We start from the raw sequence: 27,390 nt of genomic DNA on the forward strand, positions 1-27,390 counted from the left end.
TGCGTCAGTGCACGGCTGGAGCAAAATCATTAGAACCTTTATTTTCTGGACCTGGAATTATCCACGTCTGCCACACAGGTGTAGTTAAAGCTATAGGTATGTCTATTTATTGTTGTGGAGAAGACACAATGAGGAAACAATAAAAAGAACCAAAACAAGGAATATATTGAGATCAGACATGCAACATTTTTCTTAAATAGACCCACACCTAAAAAAAAAAAATTAAATTACATATACTGAAAATATACACTAAATTACATTATTACCAAAGAGTACATCAGTCTTTTTTTCATATCTTAATGTCTTCACTGGAAACAGGTTTGAACTTGTAAGCCTGAAGCTTGAAGTTCCAGTTGAGTTTCAGCCTCCAAACTGTCCAAACAGTGCAGTTGAAGGCTATTAAACATCCTAAACATCCAGCACATGGTTGAGATAGGAGATGTAACAAATCGCTAAACGCAGAATTTCTATTTTGGACAACTTCTTATCGGGAGGGAGCGTCGGCAGTAGCCTTCTCAGGTCTGCAAAGGCCACATTGAACGCCTCAACACGGACCCTCTCCCTCGTGGCATGCGCAGATCGATATTTAGTGGTGGACCGTCTCCGTCGCCTCTTCTCCTCCCTGCTGAGAGGAGCCACCGCCAGGGAGTTGCTGTCGGCGTCCACGGGTCGACATCCCCCCTCCAGAACCAACACTGGTTCTGTGTCCGGTTGACCCCAGGGCAGGTCAGGGTCAGCTTGGTCTGGACTGAGCATCATCCTCTCAGCCGTCTCTGTGACTTCTCAATTTCTAAAGAAAAATGACAGAAATTAGATGCAAGCAAATCATTTTGGCAGTACCTCGGAGTTCACACCTCAGTGTGATCCGATTCTGAACTTTGTCGAAAAACTATTGTCCTTCAGTCATATAGAATTCTAGATTGCTATTTCTGTCCGTCTAATTGAACACTGAGCATGTGTACAGTATGTACAGTATATCTGAGAACAGGCCCCCCTTCAAAAGAGGCCTCAATGGGACTTGACTTGTATAAATGACATAAATAATAATAATAATAATAATAATAATAATAATAATAATACTTATTATTATAAATATAATAATTATAATAAAAATAATAATGTAAAGTTGTGTAGGCTACATTACACTTATTTAAATTATTCTAACGACAGTTTCATCCCCTTTTTTTCATTGAGGAACAATTGTTTACATTTGTCAGCCGCGCTCAGACCCACTGTACCATGATGTGAGGACAAGTGGTATCAGCAGAGTCACATTTGAATTGCTTTTAAAATAGTAATTTAAAGTAGTGTGCATGAGCGCAGGCGTTGAAATGCACAAGAGTAATGGGTGGTTAGAAGTAGAGGCTTTGAAAGTACAAGAAATTAAACCTTATTGACCAAAGACTGTTTTAACTGATTTAACTGATTCAAATGTTTTAAGTGTTTTAACTAGTTTAGCTGTTTTAACTCCTTTAACAGTTTTAGATTGAACTGAATTCACTGTTTAAACTGCTTTAACTGATTTAACTGCTTTAACTGTTTTAACTGTTTTAACCGATTTAACTGTTGTAACTGCTTTAACTGTTTAAACTGTTTTAACTGCTTTAGCTGATTTACCTGATTTCACAGTTTTAACTGCTTTAGCTGATTTACCTGATTTAACTTTTAACTGCTTTAACTGATTGAACTGATTTAACTGTTTTAACTGCTTTAACTGCTTTAACTGATTAAACTGATTTAACTGTTTTAACTGATTTAACTGTTTTTGCCGTTTTCACTGTTTTAACTGTTTAACTGATTTAACTGTTTTAACTGTTTTTGCCGTTTTCACTGTTTTAACTGTTTAACTGATTTAACTGTTTTAACTGTTTTAACTGATGTAACTGTTATAACTGTTTGAACTGCTTGAACTGCTTTAACTCATTTAACTGTTTTAACTGCTTGAACTCCTTTAACTGATTTAACCGATTCAACCGTTTTATTTGATTCAACTGTTTTAACTGCTTGAATTGTTTAAACTGATTTAACTGTTTAAAATGATTCAACTGTTTCCCCTGTTTCAACTGTTTCAACTGGTTTGACCGATTTAAATGGTTGAACTGTCTGAACGTTCAACGCGCACCGGCGCTGTCCATGGTACTGAAACGAAGTCATTATTGCGCTTCAGAGCCAAACCGTGATCTTGTAACCAAGTCTCCGATGGCGCAGACCGAAATAAAACCCCTAAAGAAACGCCGTGTTGATGCGGGGGAAAAAAAAGACAAGCGTCAGAAGACAACTCACCGGATCGTTACGGTTCAAAAGGTATGGTCGCGTCGCGTGTGGGGGAAGCGTCATTCTCGGTCCTCCCAAATATCTCAAAGTTCCCGTGGTTTGTGTCCCGGGAGTCGAGCCAAGCGCACGGCCAGTCCTCCGCGCGTCTCGTCAGCTCCGCGTCACACGGTGCTTCCTCTTCGCCTCCTCCAACGCCGGTTCACTCGTCGCCCTCTCCTCTCACCTTCCTCCCCAACTTGTTCGCTCGGATCCAAGACAAACCGGGCAACGCCCCTAGTGAGTGCGGAGTGACGACATCCAGCACCAAGGAGAGTTTCCGAAGCTTTTAAGGGGTTTTATTCCCATATTCCCAGTCATGGGAAGTGCTTTTAATTTATTTATTTTTTAACTTTTTTTATTTTTTACTGTAGGCCATTTCAAGTGGTAATCCGTAAGTTGATTTTGTTCAAAGGAAATTCCTATATTTGCTATTAATCTCACATCGTCTCATATATATAATTGCCAGTTGTATAGATATGAGATTGGAGTATGAATGCAGTCCTCTATATGGTGGTTCCATTGTTGATGGCTGTCCCCGCCTTTCCCGGCAATAAGGCAAGAATTTATAGTAATTGAAACGGGTTATATAAAAAAGGCAATTCTCAGACTTTCAGGGTAATCCACCCAACACAGACATTCTTATAGATTTCCACTTTAAGTACGTTAGCAAGCCAAAGCAAGAGGAACCAATCCACTGAAGCAAACCGATCACAAAGCCCTGGGTTGCAACCCAGGGCTTTGTGATCGGACTGTCAGGGCACTGGTTATGACTGCAAGTATTTTTAGTTTCAATACCTTGAATGCATTTAAGAGCAAATAATTCTATACTTAAATTGAAATGGCAATGTGGTGCTCTCACTTTTACAAGAGTAATGTTGTGTCATGGTCCGTGGTACTTAGGTAAAAGGTCTCTGTACTTCTTCCACCACTGCATATTTCATCATAAAGGTTGAGCTCAAACAGCGAGACGTGAAGCGAGACCAACAAACAGTACTGTATGGTTTTATGGAACCAGCAGCATGTCTGCAGGCTGAAGCTCTGCCAGTGGAGGACCTGGTGATGAGACAGGATTTAATGTTTTAAAGCCCGGTGGGATGAGTGATGACAGGGGTGGGAGTGGGGAAGGGGGGCAGTAAACCACAGGACGCGGCGGCGGATTTTGTCACCTCATACGCTGTAAAATGTCAGTCGGGGACCTGCTCTTCTTTCTCCATCACTTTAACCGTGTTCACAGATTGACTGAAGGTGTTTCTAAAGATAGGGGGCCAAAGAAGAGGTAGTCAATAACATCAATTTTGGGGATCAGGGAAAGTGAAACTGTTGTATGGTACATTTTCTATCTGTATATATCTTATATATTTTGCATACATTTTCACCACAACCTATAGACTATATTAATACTGTAATAAAGGAACTCAGTGACAAAGGCTCAGAAATAATTGTATAATTACATTTAAAATAACAAAATAACATTTTCTTTTGACTTAATTATAGATGGAAATCAGGGCTTCACAACTAGATACCGTGAAAAGGCACGTAACAAGCTAACTCTGAAAAGGATTGAAAACAGTGGCCGTGAGACATCCACATATGGTCTTTTTGTGTGTATCCCTATTCCAGGGGGAATAAAGTAGTTCCATGGGAATAGTTAGGGCCTGGTGACGGCCACTCTGTCAAAATGAAGCAAGCTGTCGGTCTTAGTCAACGCTGAGGACCGGGGTTGTGTTCAGGTTTGTGTAGTGAGAATGACAAAATGCTGTACTGTTAATTTACATGTTTTATGTTCAATTTCGGTATAGAAGGACACTGTTCTTTTGGATACTCCAGAGGAATATATACGTTTACACAGGGTGCTCACAGTTTATTCAACAGAATGCTGCATCTTGTTAAATTTTAAATAGAAATTGCACTATGTAATTGTCCGTGTTTTGGCTGAGTATGACAGAATTCCTCAGACAAAATACATCTTCTTTTGAGAGGTAATATCACAATGACAGAAAGCATCGATCAAATGTATTGATTTAGACCGGGTGACATATTGTCAGTCCTTTGAGCAGCTTAATTGCCCCAATTGCCTAATCAATGGTGATCAATTTTGTCAATCTAATTCAACGCCATTTCTTTGTCCATCTCAACATTTCTTTGTCTTCAGTACAATATTTAATGGGAAATATAAAACCTGTACAACCCTAGTGAATTTGGTTTTACACCCCCCCCCCGATCTCTCATCCTTCCTCTTTTGTCCTCATCTCCCCCTTCTCTTCACCAAGTCTCTTGGGTGCAGCCCTTTCCTGCTTCAGCCCCGACGCCATCTGCCACAGGGAAGGACGGTGCCCGAACCTCACATTTTGCCCCTCCTCTCTACTTGTGTGCGTGGATCTTTGAGCAGGTTTACCACGGACACACTTAAACACACAGACACTTACGTCCGTCGGTGCAAAACTAAGCCTACGCTGAGACCCGCAACAGTCAAATGTATTTATCATGAATTTATGATGTACAGTACAGTCAAAGCATGTGCCTTTTTGACATTTCAACATACAAACGGTGTGTGCGTGTGAGCCTGTGTGTGTGTGTGTGTGTGTGTGTGTGTTGGTGTGTGTTTGTGCTCAAGGCTCTTTCCCCGTGAGCCTTGACAATTTGCTATTGAACCTTGGAAGGTGTGATATTTGCCGCACCTCTCCTACCGTCTCCTCTACATCCGCAAGATGGAATTTAATGTTTTACTCATGCCTAATTTACACCCTACCACACATCTGCGTAGGTATATTGAGAAAGAGCCGCGCCTATAGGTTCGCGCACACTGCCGAGAATGGTAAAAACACACATTCCTCTTTTTTTCATTCCATCATTTTTGTTCCCCCCTCGTTCTCACCTCCCTCAACTATTTTTCTGTTTCTGGTTACCATCTGCTGTCATCTTTTGTTTCTTCTGATTTGGAGTCAGATGACAGCTAATCGATCAGCTTTGTAACCATGGCGACGGGGGGTGAGGAGAGAAGTAGCGCACAAAGGAGGGAAGGACGGATGACGTATTGCTGTGTAGCTTGGTAATCTTGTGGAGTTAAGAACTTTGACATCACAGATTTTTTTCATACATACTGTAAGGCCAATTCAAAGTGCTTTCCATAAGACACGAAAGTAATCAAAACGCAGAGATAAAACGGTAAAAGTAGTCTTTGAAACAGGCTGATTATTAACTGAAAGGCATAATAACTAAACTTTAGTTCTCTGTGTTTTGTGTTTTTTCTCTCAGTTTAGTTAGTAGACTGGTTCCCAGATGACCTAAGAGCTCTGCCTACTAACCTGCAGTGCATCAGTTGATCACCAGGCACATTACATTACATTACATTGCATTTAGCAGACGCTTTTATCCAAAGCGACTTACAATCATCAAACACCGACGGACGCAGCCATCAGGAGCAATGAGGGGTTAAGTGTCTTGCTCAAGGACACTACAGAATGCTAGCAGGAGGAGCCTGGGATCGGGCCAGCAACCTTTAGATTACTAAACGACCAACTCTACCTCCTGAGCTACCATCCCCATAAACGATGGAGGCACGATATCAGCCGCGGTTTTCCAGCCACTCATCACCAGATTGTTGTTAGAACTGGCATGGTAGTCTCAACCTTGCTGCTGTGTATCATTCGTAGTCAGAGTAATTCTCAATGTTGGATTCCCGACACTTAGTACAATATTTCCTTGTTGTCCCAGGTAGCGACTCTCCAGTTCTCTGCCTGCCTGTCCTGCTTGCCTGCCCGCCTGATCTTCCCCGCCCGCCTGTTCTGCTGGCCTGACCTTCCATGCCCGCCTGTCTGCCCGATCTACCTACCTACCTGCCTGCCCGACCTTGGGCTTGGGTTCACTCGCCTCAGCATGAAGAAATAAATAAAAACATGAGGAAAGAAATATTATAACTATTTTTTAAAGGAAACAGGAAGGAAGAGGGCCGAAGTGTACATGTTTCTAGCGCAATACAATAATTGTATTTATGAAGGTCACTCAACGAATGAACCAGTCGGCATGTGTTTATCTCAATAATTAAATAAGACCCGTAAATGTATGATGTTTCCGTGTTTCAGGTGGCAATAGACCACCTGACAGTCGCTTGGTCCACAACCTCACGGCGGGAGAAGTGAAGCTTTTATGAAAAGTCTATATTTACGTGCCAATCGACATGAAAGCCATCACGCAACTCTAATTAGAACAGGGAAAGCCTGTATTTTGGCTTCTACATGTAAATTCCCCGGCCAGACAGTAATTGAAAAACAAGCATGAGAAAACAGAAGGCAGGAAAACAAAACCTTGACAAACGCATAATTGGTTCAGAGGAGCATGAACGAGGAGGCGGAGGAGATGGATTTGCTCTGGGCAAAGACTATACGCCCGAGAACAACGCTGTGTTTTCCTTCCCAGAGAGCTGCTTCATAATCTCAACTCAGACTGATCAGCCACCTCCAATTTGTGGTGTGTTTTAAGTGCCTTAATGCTGCTTCAATTTAGTCAATACATTTAGACAGGCATTACCATAGACACCTGTCTCTGTGTTGACGTGGGATTTGGAGAAAAATGCCCAGGACAAATAATGCACGCAACATGGTCCTAAGGCAACGGAAAGAAACAATTTTAAGAATTAGGAACCAACACACACAAGCTCACGCCCTCACATAAAAACGCACATGCGCGCTTTGCATAAATAAATATGCAGAGACAAAGAGAAGGACAGACAAACAGGGGATACACAAACACACACACACACACACACACGCTAGGCCTTGTCAGTTGACGGCCTTCTATCGGATTTGTACTCAAATGTGTTTTTTTTACTGTCCCTGAGGTTCTCCAAGGTTCCTGCTGTAGCTACTTCCAGTTCGATTCACAGTCTGAGCACTAAAAACTTATTTTGGAGATGAAGGACATCAAATGTGTGCATACACACCTTTGTATGCTATATGTGTTTTTGGTGTTTGTGCTTCTGTGTGTCTGTGCTCTGTGGGCTTTCAAGGTGAAGGTGAAATGTTTGCTGTGTTTCTGACACATTAAGAAGCAGCCTCTTCTTACCTCCCTTGATGCCGCAAGAATTTTGGGAAACTTCAAATCGGAGTTTTATTTCAGTACTGTTTTCCCCAAAGATTTGCCTATTGCAAGAACTATGCACCTCCTGGTTTTGGATAAAACATGTTGCTGCTGCAGATAATGTTTTATCACAGCGGGTGACTCCATGTTCAGCGACTGAGACTGAAAATCTAATATTGTGAGATCTTAGAGAGAAAGCCTTGGCATTAGACACCTCCCATAGTTAATAATATATTTGGATCATGTTGGCACTTTGGACCTAGATGGAGGTTGGCAAATGTGAAGATGAAAGAGCAGTGAAGTTATAGTTTCTCATTGTAGCGAAATGTGTCAATAAGAACATCCCAAAACAGTTCAGGAAGCGTCCCAGTTATCCAACCATAAGTTAATATACTATACTATACTATAGTATATTTCATAGTTAGAGCCACTGGTATAGACTTTAAATATTTACTATCTCAATTTAGCTTTGAAGCAAACCAGCCATTTTTATGTGTGCATTTTATGTGTGCATTATATGTGCATTTTATATGTGTGTTTTGTACAATCGGGAGGATCCCAATTGTATTAAATAATACATATAAAATAATACAATAGTATGATTCATGTGTAAATGGACATTTCCCCCCATCCATTCTGAAGCTTTGTCACCACTTTTCTCTCTAATTTGTTGTGGGAGATTTGAGAAGCAACACCAAGCTAGTTTCGCTGGCTCACAGTTTGAGATAATCGCCTGTTGTGCCGTAGGTATCTTCACTGCCTTGAGAAGATAAATACAATATGTGGGTAAAAGCTCTGATTAGCAATGTCCCACAGCAAAGATCAGGCCTCAGGATTCTAAGTCAATTTGCTGGACTGTAGAATTTACATCACACCTCATATTTATCACGCAATTCTGCACACCACACACCTTAATGTAGTATGACCAATGATGACCAGTAAGAACTGAATGTGTTATGTTATAGTTGTACAGTAGAGTAAGTTATACAGTTATGCTTGTATTTTCGGACCACTTCAGACGGTAGAGGTCATCATTAGTTGATTCAAGAACTTTCAATTTATTACGACTTCGCAAGGGACTTTGTCATTTGCGTGCCGGCCACGGAGCAGCGCAGAGGCCGCGCCAAAGTTATCCCAGTAAATCCTGCACTGTTTATCTGTGGCCATTACCTTGATTAGATCAGTAACATGAATCTGTTTAAGGTTGCAGTTTGAATGCTTCACAGTGGCCGCTGCTGTGCCAATGCACCGCCACAATTGACGACTCTCCATCTGGGCAACGATAACTCACCGCTTCCTCCTCAACCTCCTCCGGTCTCGAGAATGAACCGGTAAAGAACAGAATACGAGCCAAGCTCTCGTTTTCAGGGTGCTGAGGATTTGTCTCCACCTAGTGGTAGTATGCAGGAAGTGGAAATAAACCTACATTTGTCCTTATGGAAATAGTTCTCGATTAATGACACTGGTACTCCCTTAACACAAACAGGGGTTGCGTGCGCGCACACACACACACACACACACACACACACACACACACACACGCACACGCACACGGACAAATACAATATACACTGTAAAATAATAATGCACTTTATGCAATTTAGAAAGGCACTTCATGTCCTTGTTTCCAGTGTACATGAACTTCCATAACTGGCCACACAGTAGCGCTGTTGACTCTCCATCACAAGACGTGCCTCTGTTGACCTGCGCGTGTTTTCGTACGGACTGTGAACGCTGGAGCAGACTACGTCTTTGTGGATGTGACGTGCACATGCTCTCTGGATCCTTGGAACTGGTGCTGAAAATGAAGCCCATCGATCAGCCTCGGGGCAAACTCAGCACACAGCGAACACATGTAGGAGAAAGAAAGAAAGAAAAACATACCTGGGAGCAGAGGAAAAGACACACTATCCAAACAGGCTGAGCTCATGCAGCACAATACATCACAAACCATGAAAACACACCTCCAAGTACAACACACACACACACACACGCCGGCACGCACGCACACACACACACACACACACACACACACACACACACACACAGGCAGTCAATATCTCCCTCAAATGCGCCATTAAACGCCCTCCTGGTGTTTTTTTTTCATCTCTCTTTTGTTGCAGCGATGACGTGTTGCCATTTTGTTCACTTTATCGTTTTTATTGTTTCGTTTTGTAACTATTGTTCTGTCAGGGGTTTTTTTTTTTGTCCTTCGTTCGTTTTTGTATTTCACTTGTGGTGATAGTGATTGTGACGATCAGTTGCGACTGAAAACATGATAAAATATAATCTCTGAATGTATTAGTTCATTTGAAGCTTTTTAAGTAGAATATCTCCTAATTGTCATTGTACAAGCAGGACACAACAGAATTTGTCCTCTGCATTTGACCCATCGTAAAACCCAGGAGCAGTGGTCAGCCGCAGTGCAGCACCCGGGGCCCAAGTCCAGCTCTTTTGCTGGTGCCTTTCTCAGGGGCACCAACAGGAGTTTTAACCCCTATCGTCTTTTGATGGTGGGAGGAAACCCACACAAACACAGGGAGAACATGGAAACTCCACACAGACAGGACCTGGGACGGCCAGGACCCAGGACCTTCTCGCTGTGAGGCAACAGCGCTAACCACTGCGCCACTTTGAAAATGAGTGGAGATCATTGTGATTTTGCATTTTCTTTTTCTTTGCTTGACAAAGAAGGGCCCCTATGAAGGTCAGGCCCCTAAACCAGTAACAGGTTAAAATGAATGCAGTTGAAAAGCCCCTGACTTACACACTCCAGAAATAATAATTGTAAATCCAAGCCAGCCAGACGTCTGTCTAGAAGTCCTTAAAAGTCAAATTACTGCCGTTGAGCACTCTGAGAGCCACAGAGAGAGCCTTCTGTGAATGGGCTGTCGAACCGCGTCCATATGTCTCACTACACACACGTGTATGTCTCACGCTGCGTTGGTGCCCCTGCGCTAATACATAGCAGTTGTTCGCTAGTCCCCCTCCCGTCACCCGTCTGCCCTTTCTCCCCTCGTCCCCCCTGTCTCCCCCGTTACCCCCCCCCCCCCATCTCCCCTGTCCCCTCAGTCCCCCCTGTCCCCCCATCGCCGCCCTCGTCTCCCCCGTCTCCCCCGTCCCCTGTTCTTGGTCCCAGATGTTGCCAGCTCATGCACTCCTTTGATGCCCGTTGCCTTTGGTCAGAGCCCCCCCCCCCCCCCCCCACACCCCATTTTTTATGTGACAGTATGCACGGGGGTGGTGGTGGGGCCCAACCGCAGGAAGTTGTTTCTTGGAGGAAAGTAAATTTTAAGGGAAACAGAACTGAAAGAGCAGCAGCGGTGGAGTGAAGCACTGAGCCGACTGACCACAAGTGCTTTATGTGGCTACTTGACATCACGTGCTGCACGCATTCATCCAGCGCACACACACACACACACACACACACACACACACACACACACACACACACACACACACACACACACACACACACACGCACACAGACCCTAGCATCTAGTGTAAGAGTATAAAAAATGTAATGATCTTCTCAGTGCATAGACACATACAAAGAATTTGACTCTTCTAGTTTTTGGATTTGGGAACAGCATATATTTTAGTATATACTGTATAAGTATATAGCCGGTACATACCTGGATGAGATATGCACATTCAAGTGATGCACATGGATATGACCGATATATTCAGATGCACAATCTGAACAGTAAACATATAAGAGTGTTGGTTGAAGGATTCTGTATATTACAGTATGTATCATGTTTGTCATATTTATACTCTCCAATGTTGAACGGGGTGTGTATGTATGTATGAAAATATGTACCGTCTAGAATAGTATTAAAGCAGTCCAGACAACATGAAGCGGAGCTGTGTGTGTGTGTATGTGTGTGTGTGTGTGTGTGTGTGTGTGTGTGTGTGAATATCTGTTTTGCGACTCAGTGTCTTTGCTATCCAACATGTTTCATTTGATTACTGATTATTTGAGTTCATTACAATGATTTGTTCATTTTTCCCTTTTTTTTCTATATTTCACTGCTCAGTGTTTTCATCAGTGTTGTATTGTGTCTAGTGACTTTATGGCCCTGATTACTGATTGGGAGGCAGCTGTGAGGGTGGAAGACGTATAAACATGGCCGCTTGCCTATACCTTTGCAGTAGCCGTTCTGAGCAGTCATATAGTTTATTGTAACTTTTATTTTTTTTTTGTCCATTACTTGGTGTAGACAGCGGTCTACAGAATGGGTAGGTGTTTTGGTCCTGTGTGTTTGGTTCACATATATGATATGTTTGACTGTTTTCCTTGTGCTTTAAGTTCCTTAGGTCTAATCCTTTTTATTTGCTTTTGCAGCAGCTAAGAAAGTTCTGGTTGTCTACGCCCACCAGAGCCCTGGGTCTTTCAACGCTGCTGCGAAAGACGCTGCTGTGGAAGTCCTGACTGCTCAGGGCTGCACCATAGAGGTGTCTGACCTGTACGTCATGAAGTTTAAAGCCGCCGCTACCGCTGAAGACATCACCGGTATGAACTTGAACTGCAATGGGGGCGAATCAAAGGATTGAGTGTGAATATTATTGGACTGTCCTCTCTCTCCAGGTGAGGTGAAGGACCCTGAGCACTTCCGCTATGCAGAGGAGACCAAACTAGCATGGGAGGAGGGAAAGCTGTCTGCGGATATCAAGGAGGAGCACCGTAAACTCACAGAGGCCGACCTTGTCATATTTCAAGTATGTTAGTCAGTGACTCTGTTTTTGGCCTTGACATTTCCAGTCATGTAATCTTTAACCACTTTTCCAGTTCCCCATGTACTGGTTCACCGTTCCTGCCATCCTGAAGGGCTGGATCGATCGGGTGCTCACGCTTGGCTTCGCCTACACACAGGAGAAGAGATACAGCCAGGGAATATTCAAGGTGCTGTTGCGGTAGGAGAAGCCATAGGCACCTTGCGGAATGTTACGTTTGTGTTCTGCCTTTCAGGCCAAGAAGACTATTCTGTCATTCACCACTGGATCCCAGGAGTCCATGTTTAGTGCCGATGGGATCAATGGAGATATGAATGTTACACTCTGGCCACTGCAGGTATGCATTTCTTTTTGACCACTTGCTCACCTATTGGTCCTTTTTGAGTAGTCAGGTCAGAAATTGATATGTTTGGTTTCACACTGCACGAAGAGACCAGAGGGAGTTGTTTTTTTGTTTTGTTTTTTTTGTGTGGTGCTGGAAATGTACCTGCAAAAGATTTTCCTTCATTGGTCCAAAATGTAAACAAACCTTTTGTCAAGCGTATATAGAACTCAGACCATGGTGCCACAGTGATGCTTGTGGCAGTCATCTTGCTTTGGGCTTCCTACAACCACATTTGGAAACTGATGTCAGTACACATGTAGGCAGTACGACTGTGACCAAATTCCTGCCAGCAATAACGCATGTCTGGTTCACTTCCTGCAATTGGGCCGTTGTCATCTTGCCACACTAGGCTTTGTTTGGAAGCGGCCCAAGACCACCTCCTGCAAATTGTCGCGGACGGCTATTTTGGTCTGCAACTGTGCAGTTACTGTACTATGTTCACGCCTGACCCTAGCAAACTGCACCAGGGGTCATGTCAAACTGACTACACACTGCATATTTGAAGGTGCTCTAAAATTAAAGATGTGATCGCTCAGCTCTTTTGGCTCGACCCAAAGGCATCTGTCCTCTTCCAGAATGGAATCCTGCACTACTGCGGCTTCCAAGTCCTTGCTCCTCAGATCTTCTGGGCTCCTTCACATGTTCCATCTGAAGCCCGGAGCTCCATGCTGGAGGCGTGGCGTGCACGGCTGCAGGGTCTGCTGGGAGAAGCTCCGCTCTCCTTCACCCCATCCGACTCCTTTGACGGGGACAAGGGATTCCAACTGAAACCAGAGGTCCAGGAGCAACACGCAGGCAAAGAGTTCGGTCCCACAGTGGGAACCCACCTGGGCTTGCGCATCCCACCCAACAGCCAGATCAAAGCTGGCGTTTAGCATTCTTGCTTCTGTCATGTCTGTTTTAATGAAGCTGTTACAATAAATGGTTAATTCTACAATGTTTTTTCTTTTTGAGCCTTAATTTCATAATCTGGAACTACACCACATGTGTTCTAGTAGTTACATGGGGCTCTGTCGAAGAACATTCTACAGTGCCAGAAATTTGTTTTCATGTAAAATATGCCAACAGTTCATGGGTAACATGTTTTTCTTAAATTGCACAATGCTGTTGTGGCCTTTAGCACTACAACACATTTAAAGAGTACCTTGTTTTGGAAGTAAAGCATTGAGTAGAGTCACATGGGTGACAATGACAACTTTGTCTGACATGCTGATAGTCTCATGAGGCCTAATTCACTGTCATAGATCATACAGTGGCGCATGCTATATGGTTGTGCAGGACCCCTATATCACAGTGTTGGTTGTGTGCAATAGGTAAGTTTACATCTTGAATGTGACGGCTTTACTATAGGAACATTAAGGGGTGGAAGAGTGTCACTCCCTTCTTTATAAACTGAGCGTTGCATCTCAGACAGTCTGGGTGGGATTTGCATATTTAATTTTGCAGAACCCAGATGTGTTCTCTTGACGTAAGATTCTGTTTTCCTTCATGCCTTGTTTAATAAAAAAAAAAAAATGCTTTGGGAAGTGAACATAACACAGATTTGTAAGGCTCCTAAATGCAAATCGGTACAGTTTGTCACGCGATCAAAGGAATAGGGGCAAAGCCGGGTACTTTTTTGCTTTCTCTCCTGTCACGTGAGGGGAAAATCCTGCAGATCCGAATACTTCAGAGTTAACTTATGTAGAGTTTCTATACACTGCTGTGGAACAAAACATCTAATTATAAAAGAAGGAATCACTGGATGTCCTTCAATTATCTCAACCCTTCATCCGATCTACTACACACTTGGCAGTTGTATTGCCGGGGACCCAAGCAAACACGCGACCTGTGATGTTGGTGAACAGCGAGCCGCTCCGCTTTGTGCAGCAGCGGGGCAGGGCTTCAGGACTCTGACACTGTCACATATGTCCACACTCATAAAGGAAGGAATCTGTCCGTCTGTCTGTCTGTCCTTTGATTATCTCAAATGGGCATGCACTGCCTCTGCGACTGAGTCACGTCCGCAGTGCAGCCCGGCGCGAAAACAGGCATGTTTTGAAAGGGCATGCACTAGTTGATTTATAGGCAAGAACGCATAAGGTGGCATTGCACATTTTTGGATTGATTGATATTTAGGCTTTGTCAGTTCAGATTTGACCACAGGGAAAATGTCCTGACAGCTCGGTAGATTCATGGTTGTTTTTAAATGCGATTGGTGGCAAAGCGGTGTCAGTCATACAAGGCACAGGTGTAGCAACACGCCCACCTCCAATCAGACTAATTGCTGACTGATAGGCGGGCGTTTCATTTGCCGGGATTGGCAGAGGCGATCAGTGTATAAAACCTGCGGGCTCTGCAGTATCTGGTACCAACCTCCTCATCAAGAACTACTGGTGCAGAATGGGTGAGGTTTCTGTCTGTGCAGCTAACATTGCATGGTTGTGTTCAGGCTTTAGTAAAATCTACTCTTGGGTGATGTGATTAAAATACAAAATCTGCTGTCATTTAAATTGCTCTTGCTGTATTGTTTTAGCAGCAGCTGCAGCAGCTAAGAAAGTTCTGGTTGTCTACGCCCACCAGAGCCCTGGGTCTTTCAACGCTGCTGTGAAAGACGCTGCTGTGGAGGTGCTGACTGCTCAGGGCTGCACCGTAGAGGTGTCTGACCTGTACGTCATGAAGTTTAAAGCCGCCGCTACCGCTGAAGACATCACCGGTATGAACTTGAACTGCAATGGGGGCGAGTCAAAGGATTGAGTGTAAATATTATTGGACTGTCCTCTCTCTCCAGGTGAGGTGAAGGACCCTGAGCACTTCCGCTATGCAGAGGAGACCAAACTAGCATGGGAGGAGGGAAAGCTGTCTGCGGATATCAAGGAGGAGCACCGTAAACTCACAGAGGCCGACCTTGTCATATTTCAAGTATGTTAGTCAGTGACTCTGTTTTTGGCCTTGACATTTCCAGTCATGTAATCTTTAACCACTTTTCCAGTTCCCCATGTACTGGTTCACCGTTCCTGCCATCCTGAAGGGCTGGATCGATCGGGTGCTCACGCTTGGCTTCGCCTACACGCAGGAGAAGAGATACAGCCAGGGAATATTCAAGGTGCTGTTGCAGTAGAAGAAGCCATAGGCACCTTGCGTAATATTAAGGTTTGTTCTACCTAATTTTTAGGATAAAAAGACTATGCTGTCATTCACCACTGGATCCCAGGAGTCAATGTTTAGTGCCGACGGAATCAATGGAGATATGAATGTTACACTTTGGCCACTGCAGGTATGCATTTCTCCATAATTCACCATGTAATCTCTCGGTTAATTTGATCAACCCAATGTCCGGTCTTGTCCGCCTCCCCAGAATGGAATCCTGCACTACTGTGGCTTCCAAGTCCTTGCTCCTCAGATCTTCTGGGCTCCTTCACATGTTCCATCTGAAGCCCGGAGCTCCATGCTGGAGGCGTGGCGTGCACGGCTGCAGGGTCTGCTGGGAGAAGCTCCGCTCTCCTTCACCCCATCCGACTCCTTTGACGGGGACAAGGGATTCCAACTGAAACCAGAGGTCCAGGAGCAACACGCAGGCAAAGAGTTCGGTCCCACAGTGGGAACCCACCTGGGCTTGCGCATCCCACCCAACAGCCAGATCAAAGCTGGCGTTTAGCATTCTTGCTTCTGTCATGTCTGTTTTAATGAAGCTGTTACAATAAATGGTTAATTCTACAATGTTTTTTCTTTTTGAGCCTTAATTTCATAATCTGGAACTACACCACATGTGTTCTAGTAGTTACATGGGGCTCTGTCGAAGAACATTCTACAGTGCCAGAAATTTGTTTTCATGTAAAATATGCCAACAGTTCATGGGTAACATGTTTTTCTTAAATTGCACAATGCTGTTGTGGCCTTTAGCACTACAACACATTTAAAGAGTACCTTGTTTTGGAAGTAAAGCATTGAGTAGAGTCACATGGGTGACAATGACAACTTTGTCTGACATGCTGATAGTCTCATGAGGCCTAATTCACTGTCATAGATCATACAGTGGCGCATGCTATATGGTTGTGCAGGACCCCTATATCACAGTGTTGGTTGTGTGCAATAGGTAAGTTTACATCTTGAATGTGACGGCTTTACTATAGGAACATTAAGGGCTGGAATAGTGTCACTCCCTTATTTATAAACTGAGCGTTACATCTCAGACAGTCTGGGTGGGATTTGCATATTTAATTTTGCAGAACCCAGATGTGTTCTCTTGACGTAAGATTCTGTTTTCCTTCATGCCTTGTTTAATAAAAAAAAAAATGCTTTGGGAAGTGAACATAACACAGATTTGTAAGGCTCTTAAATGCAAATCGGTACAGTTTGTCACGCGATCAAAGGAATAGGGGCAAAGCCGGGTACTTTTTTGCTTTCTCTCCTGTCACGTGAGGGGAAAATCCTGCAGATCCGAATACTTCAGAGTTAACTTATGTAGAGTTTCTATACACTGCTGTGGAACAAAACATCTAATTATAAAAGAAGGAATCACTGGATGTCCTTCAATTATCTCAACCGTTCATCCGATCTACTACACACTTGGCAGTTGTATTGCCGGGGACCCAAGCAAACACGCGACCTGTGATGTTGGTGAACAGCGAGCCGCTCCGCTTTGTGCAGCAGCGGGGCAGGGCTTCAGGACTCTGACACTGTCACATATGTCCACACTCATAAAGGAAGGAATCTGTCCGTCTGTCTGTCTGTCCTTTGATTATCTCAAATGGGCATGCACTGCCTCTGCGACTGAGTCACGTCCGCAGTGCAGCCCGGCGCGAAAACAGGCATGTTTTGAAAGGGCATGCACTAGTTGATTTATAGGCAAGAACGCATAAGGTGGCATTGCACATTTTTGGATTGATTGATATTTAGGCTTTGTCAGTTCAGATTTGACCACAGGGAAAATGTCCTGACAGCTCGGTAGATTCATGGTTGTTTTTAAATGCGATTGGTGGCAAAGCGGTGTCAGTCATACAAGGCACAGGTGTAGCAACACGCCCACCTCCAATCAGACTAATTGCTGACTGATAGGCGGGCGTTTCATTTGCCGGGATTGGCAGAGGCGATCAGTGTATAAAACCTGCGGGCTCTGCAGTATCTGGTACCAACCTCCTCATCAAGAACTACTGGTGCAGAATGGGTGAGGTTTCTGTCTGTGCAGCTAACATTGCATGGTTGTGTTCAGGCTTTAGTAAAATCTGCTCTTGGGTGATGTGATTAAAATACAAAATCTGCTGTCATTTAAATTGCTCTTGCTGTATTGTTTTAGCAGCAGCTGCAGCAGCTAAGAAGGTTCTGGTTGTCTACGCCCACCAGAGCCCTGGGTCTTTCAACGCTGCTGCGAAAGACGCTGCTGTGGAGGTGCTGACTGCTCAGGGCTGCACCGTAGAGGTGTCTGACCTGTACGTCATGAAGTTTAAAGCCGCCGCTACCGCTGAAGACATCACCGGTATGAACTTGAACTGCAATGGGGGCGAGTCAAAGGATTGAGTGTGAATATTATTGGACTGTCCTCTCTCTCCAGGTGAGGTGAAGGACCCTGAGCTCTTCCGCTATGCAGAGGAGACCAAACTAGCATGGGAGGAGGGAAAGCTGTCTGCGGATATCAAGGAGGAGCACCGTAAACTCACAGAGGCCGACCTTGTCATATTTCAAGTATGTTAGTCAGTGACTCTGTTTTTGGCCTTGACATTTCCAGTCATGTAATCTTTAACCACTTTTCCAGTTCCCCATGTACTGGTTCACCGTTCCTGCCATCCTGAAGGGCTGGATCGATCGGGTGCTCACGCTTGGCTTCGCCTACACACAGGAGAAGCGATACAGCCAGGGAATATTCAAGGTGCTGTTGCAGTAGAAGAAGCCATAGGCACCTTGCGTAATATTAAGGTTTGTTCTACCTAATTTTTAGGATAAAAAGACTATGCTGTCATTCACCACTGGATCCCAGGAGTCAATGTTTAGTGCCGACGGAATCAATGGAGATATGAATGTTACACTTTGGCCACTGCAGGTATGCATTTCTCCATAATTCACCATGCAATCTCTCGGTTAATTTGATCAACCAATGTCTGGTCTTGTCCGCCTCCCCAGAATGGAATCCTGCACTACTGTGGCTTCCAAGTCCTTGCTCCTCAGATCTTCTGGGCTCCTTCACATGTTCCATCTGAAGCCCGGAGCTCCATGCTGGAGGCGTGGCGTGCACGACTGCAGGGTCTGCTGGGAGAAGCTCCGCTCTCCTTCACCCCATCCGACTCCTTTGACGGGGACAAGGGATTCCAACTGAAACCAGAGGTCCAGGAGAAACACGCAGGCAAAGAGTTCGGTCCCACAGTGGGAACCCACCTGGGCTTGCGCATCCCACCCAACAGCCAGATCAAAGCTGGAGTTTAGGACTCTAGTTCTAAAGACTATGTAGTCCTGCATCTAATAAATCTTTCACTTTGCATACTCCTGATGCTTCTTGGTATGTTTATAATTGCGCTGGATATTAATTTGAAATTATTTCATATCTGCTAGGCTTTGTTTTATTTATTTTTTCCCCTCAGGGTCATTGTGTTCTTGAATTCTCCAGGCTGTCTGGCAGCTCTTATGCCACTTATATTGACCTGCGGTGACCTCAATCAAGTCACCCTTTGCATGTGTCAGCCTGACTAGGCATCTTAAGTAGTCTTGTACTTTCCCAGAGAAGGTGCTTTTGTTTGTCTATGGGAGGCTTTTTCCAAGTAGTCGGAGAGGAAGTTGCCTTGCATTTCAAACTACACAGCTGAGGTCTCCATATTTTGATTTCATTGTGAGGGGGGTTTGAGACAAACAGACTGAACTTCAGCATTAATGTGCCTCATGAATGATGGCTGGTGACCAGCTGACTGACCACCTGACTATAGTTGACAGCAGTATACTGAGTGGCTCCTGTGAATAGTTTCTAGGTGCTACTTTTGATCACCCTGGATTGTACAGGAAACTTGACTTATTTTCCTTGTGTCCAATTCTACACCAGAAGAGATCTTGAACATAGACAGACAAGGCTGTTCTAGAACCGCTACCGCATAGAATTGGGGGGGCATAATGTTTGTCTTGTTCAATCCCAGTCTCTAATCTCTTGTCCATCCTGCTCTCCCATTGTCCATCCCAGTTCTCCCACACTCGCTGGTGGGACGACCATTCTCCACCAGCTCAATGGGAGGAAGTGGGCACCCTCTTCCCAGGCATGGAACAGGGCTGTCCGGAAACACAGATTTGCTCCACTTGGAGCAAGAATACTCATCTGAGGAAAATATTCAAATTAAATCTTGGAAATTGACTTTATAAAGTCAGGAAAATTCTCATCTTCACCCCAATGGTGTGGGAGCTTCAGTCTGGAAGTCTTCTCACTTAATTTTAACTTTTGCTCAATTATTAAGTTTTACTTTATTTCTGAAATACTTTTTTGCAAATGTCTCTTGCCTCATCTCTTGTCTGAATATACTTTCATACATGTATATTTCTACATGCTGTGACCTTATAAATTATATTAACCTTATTAAACTAACCTAACCCTATCATGGACAATGTTTGAAACTGAAACTTGTAAAATTTGAAACCATCTAAAGTATTAAGTCTTGACTCAGATGTTTTTTTGCAAGTTTGACAAAACACGAATAAAAAGGAAATAGAAAAGTCCAAAATTGAATGTCAGCTTGGACGGTGCTTTGACAGCGTATTAAAAGAATATTATATAATATAAGGACAATCTGTGTAGCACCTTTCATACAAAATGTGCAACTCAAAGTGCTTTACAGACATTTAGGAAATAATAATTGATAGTCATTGATTATTTAAAGTGAATAGTAGATTTGTGGAGAAAAACACAAACAAACAAAAACAAATGAACAATAGAAACTAAGAAAAAATAAATAAATAACATGAAATGGTGAGAAGGACAGTCATATTCTTCCATATGCTTCCTTCCCACTTTTCTTGTGGAGCACTGTGGGGACATTTAAAAAACCGGCAGCAGAGGAACTAAGGGCTGGGTTCTGGGACATTGAATGACAAGATCTTGGAAATATAGGGAGGTGCTACTCCATTGAGAGCTTTATAACGTAGAAGGACATCGAATTCAATTCTTAAAGACACTGGGAACCAATGCAGGAGTTAATATGTTTTTTCTTTCTGGTTTGTTGGTGGCAGAGTTCTGAATAAATTGTAATCTGTAAATGGATTCTTTTCGGAAGACCCTTAAAAAGAGCATTACAATAATCCAGTCTACTTGGAATAAAAGCATGAATACATTTCTCAGCATACTGTTGCCTTAAGGAAAGCCTTAACTTTGGCAATATTGTTCAGGTGAAAGAAATGCGCCTTGGTAACCATTTTAAACTTAAATCAGAATCCAGAATTACGCCAAGGCTTTTCCCTTCTGGTTTTGTCTGAGTAGTCAGAATTCCCAACCAGTTAAAGAAAAGCGTCTCTTTTTTGGCTTTGGTCCAGCCACAAGTATTTCTGTCTTCTCCTCGTTTCATTCTAAGAAGTTGTTGCTCATCCGTAGATTTATTTCACACAAACAGGGAAGAGAACATAGAGTATGAGAGGGTGACTCGGCTTGGCAGAGATGTAGTTGAGTGTGATCTGCATAACTATGGAAATGTACATTATGCTGACTGATGACATAACCAAGGGGGGGTATGTATAATGAAAAATCAAGGGGACAGCTCCCTTGTGCTACGCATGATTATTATAAGACGGACAAAAACATCATGTCCCCCAGTCATTTATGTTCGGAACCAGTTTTGAGCACATTTCGATAGACCCAATTTTCAAGGCGATTTATTAAAAAGGGGAGATCAATAGCGTCGAACGCTGCACTCAGATCTATTAGCGCCGATGCCAACAAGTGTCAGTTGTTATTCTAAGTCCTGAGGCCATCACTATTTTCACTAGAGCCGTTTCTGTGTTAAGATTACATCTGAAACCTGACTGTAACTTCTCTATAATACTGTTTTTCATTGAGGAAAGTATTCGGCTGATAGAAAACTACTTCCTCAAGTAGATTGCTCACGACGGGTAAATTGGACGTAGGCTTATTGTTACTAAGGGGGTTGTTATCCAAATGAAGTTTCTTCAATAATGGTCTCACGACAGTCTTGAAGGCTTGCGGGAATATTCCAGTCTCTAGGGAGGTATTATTTATTTTCAGCAGAGAAAAAAAGTCCCTGTGTTTCTGGCATGGGGTTAATAACGGGTCACACGTAAAAGAAACTGACCAACGATAAAGACGAGAGATGGAAAATACAGGATGAGGAATGAGAAGTAGTCCGGCGAGGACTGAGGGAGATTGATATCTCTGTCGGGCTGGGGGGCTGGGGGTGCGGTACGTTGAAAATTCAATAAATTTTGCCGAGCATACATACACGTATTGTCTACCTTGTGTAAACGTACTGTACTGGGGGAAGGTCCGGCCCAGGACACGTCTGCTCTATTACAATTGACAACAGGAAAAGTATGCAATCAACCAGCACTGCAGTATTGCTTTTCCATTTCCCCTCTTCTGTTTAACCCACCGGAGGGAGGGATTACCCCGTCTCCATTGTGTTTTTTCCCGAACCGCTTATGTGTGTCCCCAGACGTTATAGTCCTGTGGAATTCGGTTGCACTGACATTAAAGTGAAAGCCTCCTCCACATCAATCGCATACTGTACTGTGGCGATCCCCGGTTTCGGAATTAAGCGACCGATTGTCCTGCGTATTACGGAAACGCTTGTTTCAGCTTAAACCACTCTGTCATGATTCCACACACATAAATATGTATCTGGGAGTTCTTTGTTAGTCACTTCAATTCGGATAATTGCACGCTACCGGTGAGGCCACTGTAGCAGAAGACACGCCAGACACCAGACACGAGTCTACAATCTGCCAGGTTTACGGCCCTCGTGCATGATGGGAGACACTTTTACAGACTCTTTCTCTTTTCTCTCTTGCTCACGCATTCACGATAAAAGCTGTGCATGCAGCGGCGCGTGTCTTTGCGTGTGTGTGTTTATTCACCTAAGTGCATGTGCTTGTGTTTGCATGCTTTTTGCTTTATTCTCTGGAATGTCAGTTGCGCTCGGAGCCTTTTGAGATTTTGGGCGTTGTTTTTAATACAACTGCGGCAGCCGGGGAGGGGGAAAAAAAGAGGCTCCAGAGCGGCGAAAGACAAGCTTTTTGGGATGAAAAAGAGAAAACAAGAGAGAAAATGGAACAACAAACACAGAGCCCCTTCCTCCTCTTCTTCTTCCTGCTGCTCCGGACGACTCGTCTTTCATCCCTTCACCCCCGTCCCCTTCACCTCCATCCTTCCTTTGTGTTTATCCCCCCATTTGACTGGTATGAATTTAAGGGAAACTATTTGCATCGGCTGTGCTTTCTTTTCACGCATAGATGTCTTGCCCGACCGAGATTACATTTTTGAAGGGGCTTTTTTAAAATATAAATCAAACCATGCGTTGATATGCAAACCCATGACAGCTGGGTTGCCAGTCATTCAGCCCAGGCAACCCTGTACTTTGCAGCCCAAAGACACGGCAGGGCCGCCTTGACAGCTTTAATGAATGGACGACTTCTGGTTCGGACGAATAAAGTGCCTGGTACCGGGAGGCTGACATGAGACAGCGAGGCTGTTTCGTATTTGGAGGCAGAGGTTTGCGTACGACTCGGAGGCTCTGGGAGGGCTCGGCGGTTCGGGGCGTCAGAGTGAGCTCAGAGTGACAGGGTTAAGACTGCAGTCAGCCATTACAACTCCTCTCAGAATCCCTTCGTAATGAGAAGCAGATCTCCACTATATGCACTGTGGCCCCTGGATTGATGGCAGAAACAGACACACGGGGAGAACCGTATGCTCTCTTCTGCTCCCACTTCGGATACATTGCACTTCCGGCAAAGCTTCTTTCCGTGCTGTCTGAGATTCAATCTTCTTCCTCTCTAATTCCCCTCCCCCATGCATCAATGCATACATCAAAAGGTACAAATGGCTGTAGTGTTTTCGTCTCTGAGTAATAGATGTAACTGCGGCCTGGAGTTTGTAGATGAGGCTAAAGTATAGGGAAGAAGAGAGATGAATGGGAGCGTAAGCGCTTCGTGTCCCTCACAAAGGGGCTCCAGGCGCACAGTGCTCCACTCCAGATGCTCATCGGGTTGCCACATCCTGGCCGTAATCCCCCCGCAGCGCCGTTTTCGCGTTCGTGTGTATGAGATCGACGGGTAGACCGCGAATGGGAACCACCTGGGACACAGAAAAACAGCCAGAGGTAACTTTCCATGGCATGCTGCCCTGGCAATTCAGATCAATCATTGTATTCTGCCATAAAATCCAGTTTGGTAGCACGATATTTACAATTTAAAAGCCATTTGCTCCTTTTTACAGTGGAACCGGGATGAGGCCAGTCAGCGCCTCATTCTGCAAGCAAACTGCACAGCTCATTTACTGTGGGCTGTTTGAATGGTGTAGATTTAAAATTGTGTCCAATTAAGCCTGTAGTGTGTGGTCTGGTTTCAGCGCCCATGTTTTTTTTCCGGAAGAACGAGACATTTGTTTGCATTTTGGAGTCTTACTTTGTCCATATTAAGCTTTTTTTGTATACAGCCGATCGTATTTACAGGTTTTAAACTTGGGTCGTACGGTGAACTTGATTGACATTTTCCAGCAATACAACAGCCAGAGGTTTCAAAGTAGCAATAGACATCGCCACGGGCTATTCCAAATTGCATTGCATTCCAGCGCTGGTGACAGACCATTTTTCATCTACTGTTTGACAGCACAATGGAGGCATGGGACGTCAGACACCTTATCACCGAAGTCTCCAGCATAGAATAGCAGCATTTTCCAAAACAAACGTCAGGGTCGTCATGAAGGCCAGGATAAGATTACTTGATTAGAGCCGCAGGCCTTGGAAAGGGGTGGCGGGTAACAAGTAAGGTGGACAACTTGTAAAGTAAAAAAGATAGTTTTTCACTTATCCATTCTGGATATCCCTTCCCCGTGGACCTGTCCTTGGCCGTTGCCTAATAATACCTTCTATGGCCTTGCTTACATTAATACGCACAGTTTCTGCGTACGTTTGTGTGTCCGAAGGACGGAGGGAGAGAGAGAGAGGTCGGGGAGAGGGAGAGAGAGCATGCCTGTATAGGTGAAACCAATTTGTCATGTGCTTGTGAAGGCAGAGTGTGCTTTTTTTTTGCCCACTATGCGCAGATGACAAATGGGCTTGAAAACAGCAAGAGCGAGCGTATGAGCCGGGCCAATTCAAAACAGTAATTCATAAAGCTGCTGAGGAACCCAATGAGGTCAGAAAGGCAAGGGGGGGGAGAAAGAGAGAGAGAGAGAGAGAGAAAAAGAAAGGAATAGCAGACAAGCCAGTTCCAAGCGGTCAACCTCAAAACAAAACGGTGTCTCCCACCTGCATTCCGGCTCGACAAAGCTTCTCCTTCAGACTCCCCTCCTAAAGCATAGTTGACATTTTAGACACTTCTTGGGTTTCGCCTGTGGTCCATTCAGGCGCTGATGTGAGGACAGCTCTGCCGCTGCGTGGAATGCTTTGACAGAGACGTGCACTCTGGCTGCTGAGCGTGCACCTGCATGACCTATACCTACGCAGACATAAAGGATCACCTCATTATAGTCAAGTATGTGGAATATCAGCAATTAGTTTCAGCACGAGATGCGAAAATACCAAATGGCCCCGCTGGGGCTGGAACTATTTAACTCGACAGTCTTTCTTTGTTCCACAGCCCTGAGCGTCTCCTCCTGCATGTTGAGCTCCTTCAGACCTTTTTCTTGTCCCCCTTCGGACCCTCCGAACAACCCCACTCCTCCCCCATACCCACCCATATTATTAAAAACATTGGCCATTATTCATTCACTCATGTCGTCTTTCTGTCTGTGTGTGAAAACAGGTTCATGGTAAGGGGTGGTAATGAGGGGGCGGAGGACGAGGGGGTATGGAGTGTGTGTGTGTGTGTGTGTGTGTGTGTGTGTGTGTGTGTGTGCGTGCGTGCGTGCGTGGGTGCGTGCGTGCGTATGTGTGTGTGTGTGGCAGGCTAAAACGAGAGTAGCCTGTTTAATAGTTACGGTGAGGTTGAGAGGGGGGCCCTAAATGGAGATTTGCACCAAAATACAACTTCCCTCCCCTCCTTTCCCCTTCTCCGCCCTCCCCAGGGTGACACAAAACAATGGTAAGGGTGGTAATGAGGGATACCTCCCTTCAACTTTCTCTTTCTGTTTTTCTCATCTATTCCCCCTCCCCAATCAATCTCTCCCTCCCCTCCCCCATTTCCCTCTCGCCGCCATCCCGCACTTCCCCATCTCCCAATCTCTGGATCTTTATGTTTGTCCGATGTGTAAAGCATGTGTACGCGTGATGACCAACGCCTCGTGTAACATGAGAACGGGGGAAGAGCGGGCCACCCATCTTTTGAAAGAACGGCCCACGGGGACATCCTGTGGTGTGCTCTTTGGAAAGCGGGGACAGCGGCCTCAGAGGTCATTAAATAGAGTTAAGATCCACGGCACTCAGAAGGAATATACCATTTAAACGACTTCATTAAAGCCTGGGTGTAAGTGCATTAAAAGTATATCAGGGGGGAAACAGCCTTCATCAAGGGGAAGTGTCTCGCATGGGTCCCCAGCAGTATGCTTATGTACTTCTAACGCAGTTTCCATATTTTAATCAACTTCAATCAGGTTCTTCTTTGAAACATGTACTTGTGTTTGATCTGCGTCCAAACAAAACTTTCGAACATATTGGTTTATAGAAGCATAACCAAATCCCCTTTACCTGGAACTTCCAAACCGGGCCTTAAATTTTTTTTTTCTACTTTGTTAGTCTTTAATGCTAGAACACGATTTCTTATTACTACTTGTTGCGGCGCTTTCTGCTCCTTCCATTCACTTTGTAATGCACAACAGAAAGCAATTTCTGGGACTGGCTCTGGAACACACACACACACACACACACACACACACACACACACACACACGCTTGCCTCCCCTACTGTTTTCAGAGGAACCTCTCTGTCCAGCCTCCGTGTGAACACAGGCTGTGGAACAGAGGTTGGCAGCGGCTTGAAGGGCTGCGGATGCTTATCAACCCAGCCTTAACCCCTCCCCTGATGCTCCTGATAGGGAAGACAATGGCTATGCGTGCGTAGTGAGAGTTCCCTTTGAAACAAATCTCACAACTTTGTTTTTTGTTTTTGTTTTTTTACACGATCAGTCGCCCCTATTCAATCCCTGAACACGCCGCGCATCATTCGCGATACGCTTCGGTACGGTAGAACCTTTGGAAATCACTGCCGCCTTTGTTACCCTAATTGACTGCTCAGGGACGGGACTTCTCTCATTGGTCTGTCCAAATGAAAGATGCCTTTTGTTTCAAGGGTTTCAGGGAGAAGCTTAAGCTCGTTCTCAGGTTACTGGTTGAGTTATGTGCGCGGCACTCCGCTTTCTCCGGTTCTAAGTTTGATCCCACTTTCCCACTCAAACCTGAGCGAAAACCAAGATTTTAGGTACAAATGTGTGACCTGAGAAAAGGGAGCTTGGACTACTTCAAAGTGGACGTGGTTAAAAATGGGCTCCCGAATACAGGGCCTTCAATATGTTAATGACACCACAAAGACAACAAGCATACCAATCCAATGCACCTGACTTTGTTGATTCCGTTTTGTGGACAAGCTGTCCGTATGATCATGCATGAAAAACTTGCCTTACTCAGGAAAATACCTTTGGGTAGCAAGACAGTTCCAGCCTAGTACTGAGTCCAGGGAGTTCATGTGATGCTCTCTGGAGGGTTCACTCCAAAACCAAAATTAATTTCATTTATTCATTCATTCATTTTTGCATTTATTTGGGTTCAGGAGTC

The 27,390-nt window shown here is 44.4% G+C and overlaps 4 protein-coding genes across 4 annotated transcripts; 3 read left to right on the forward strand and 1 right to left on the reverse strand.

The window, feature by feature from the left end:
* Window positions 1-408: 408 nt before the first annotated feature.
* LOC307243868 (helix-loop-helix protein 2-like) lies at window positions 409-759 on the reverse strand (the record flags this gene model as incomplete). The annotated part of the gene is made up of 1 exon (XM_080018838.1): window positions 409-759. The coding sequence occupies one exon, from the start codon at window positions 757-759 to the stop codon at window positions 409-411; it is 351 nt and encodes a 116-aa protein (XP_079874964.1).
* A 10,868-nt stretch (window positions 760-11,627) lies between these two features.
* Window positions 11,628-13,386, forward strand: LOC307243869 (NAD(P)H dehydrogenase [quinone] 1-like; the record flags this gene model as incomplete). The annotated part of the gene is made up of 6 exons (XM_080018839.1): window positions 11,628-11,631; window positions 11,738-11,905; window positions 11,981-12,111; window positions 12,182-12,295; window positions 12,362-12,463; window positions 13,087-13,386. 6 exons carry the CDS (start codon window positions 11,628-11,630, stop codon window positions 13,384-13,386), a joined length of 819 nt encoding a protein of 272 aa, XP_079874965.1.
* Window positions 13,387-14,893: 1,507 nt separating this feature from the next.
* On the forward strand, window positions 14,894-16,148 carry LOC307243870 (ribosyldihydronicotinamide dehydrogenase [quinone]-like; the record flags this gene model as incomplete). Its single annotated transcript, XM_080018840.1, has 6 exons — window positions 14,894-14,897; window positions 15,027-15,206; window positions 15,282-15,412; window positions 15,483-15,596; window positions 15,666-15,767; window positions 15,849-16,148. The coding sequence occupies 6 exons, from the start codon at window positions 14,894-14,896 to the stop codon at window positions 16,146-16,148; spliced, it is 831 nt and encodes a 276-aa protein (XP_079874966.1).
* A 1,505-nt stretch (window positions 16,149-17,653) lies between these two features.
* Window positions 17,654-18,907, forward strand: LOC307243871 (ribosyldihydronicotinamide dehydrogenase [quinone]-like; the record flags this gene model as incomplete). The annotated part of the gene is made up of 6 exons (XM_080018841.1): window positions 17,654-17,657; window positions 17,787-17,966; window positions 18,042-18,172; window positions 18,243-18,356; window positions 18,426-18,527; window positions 18,608-18,907. 6 exons carry the CDS (start codon window positions 17,654-17,656, stop codon window positions 18,905-18,907), a joined length of 831 nt encoding a protein of 276 aa, XP_079874967.1.
* Window positions 18,908-27,390: the final 8,483 nt, after the last annotated feature.

The sequence above is a fragment of the Zeus faber genome (genome assembly GCF_960531495.2).
Source record: "Zeus faber genome assembly, chromosome: 18".
NCBI lineage: Eukaryota > Metazoa > Chordata > Actinopteri > Zeiformes > Zeidae > Zeus > Zeus faber.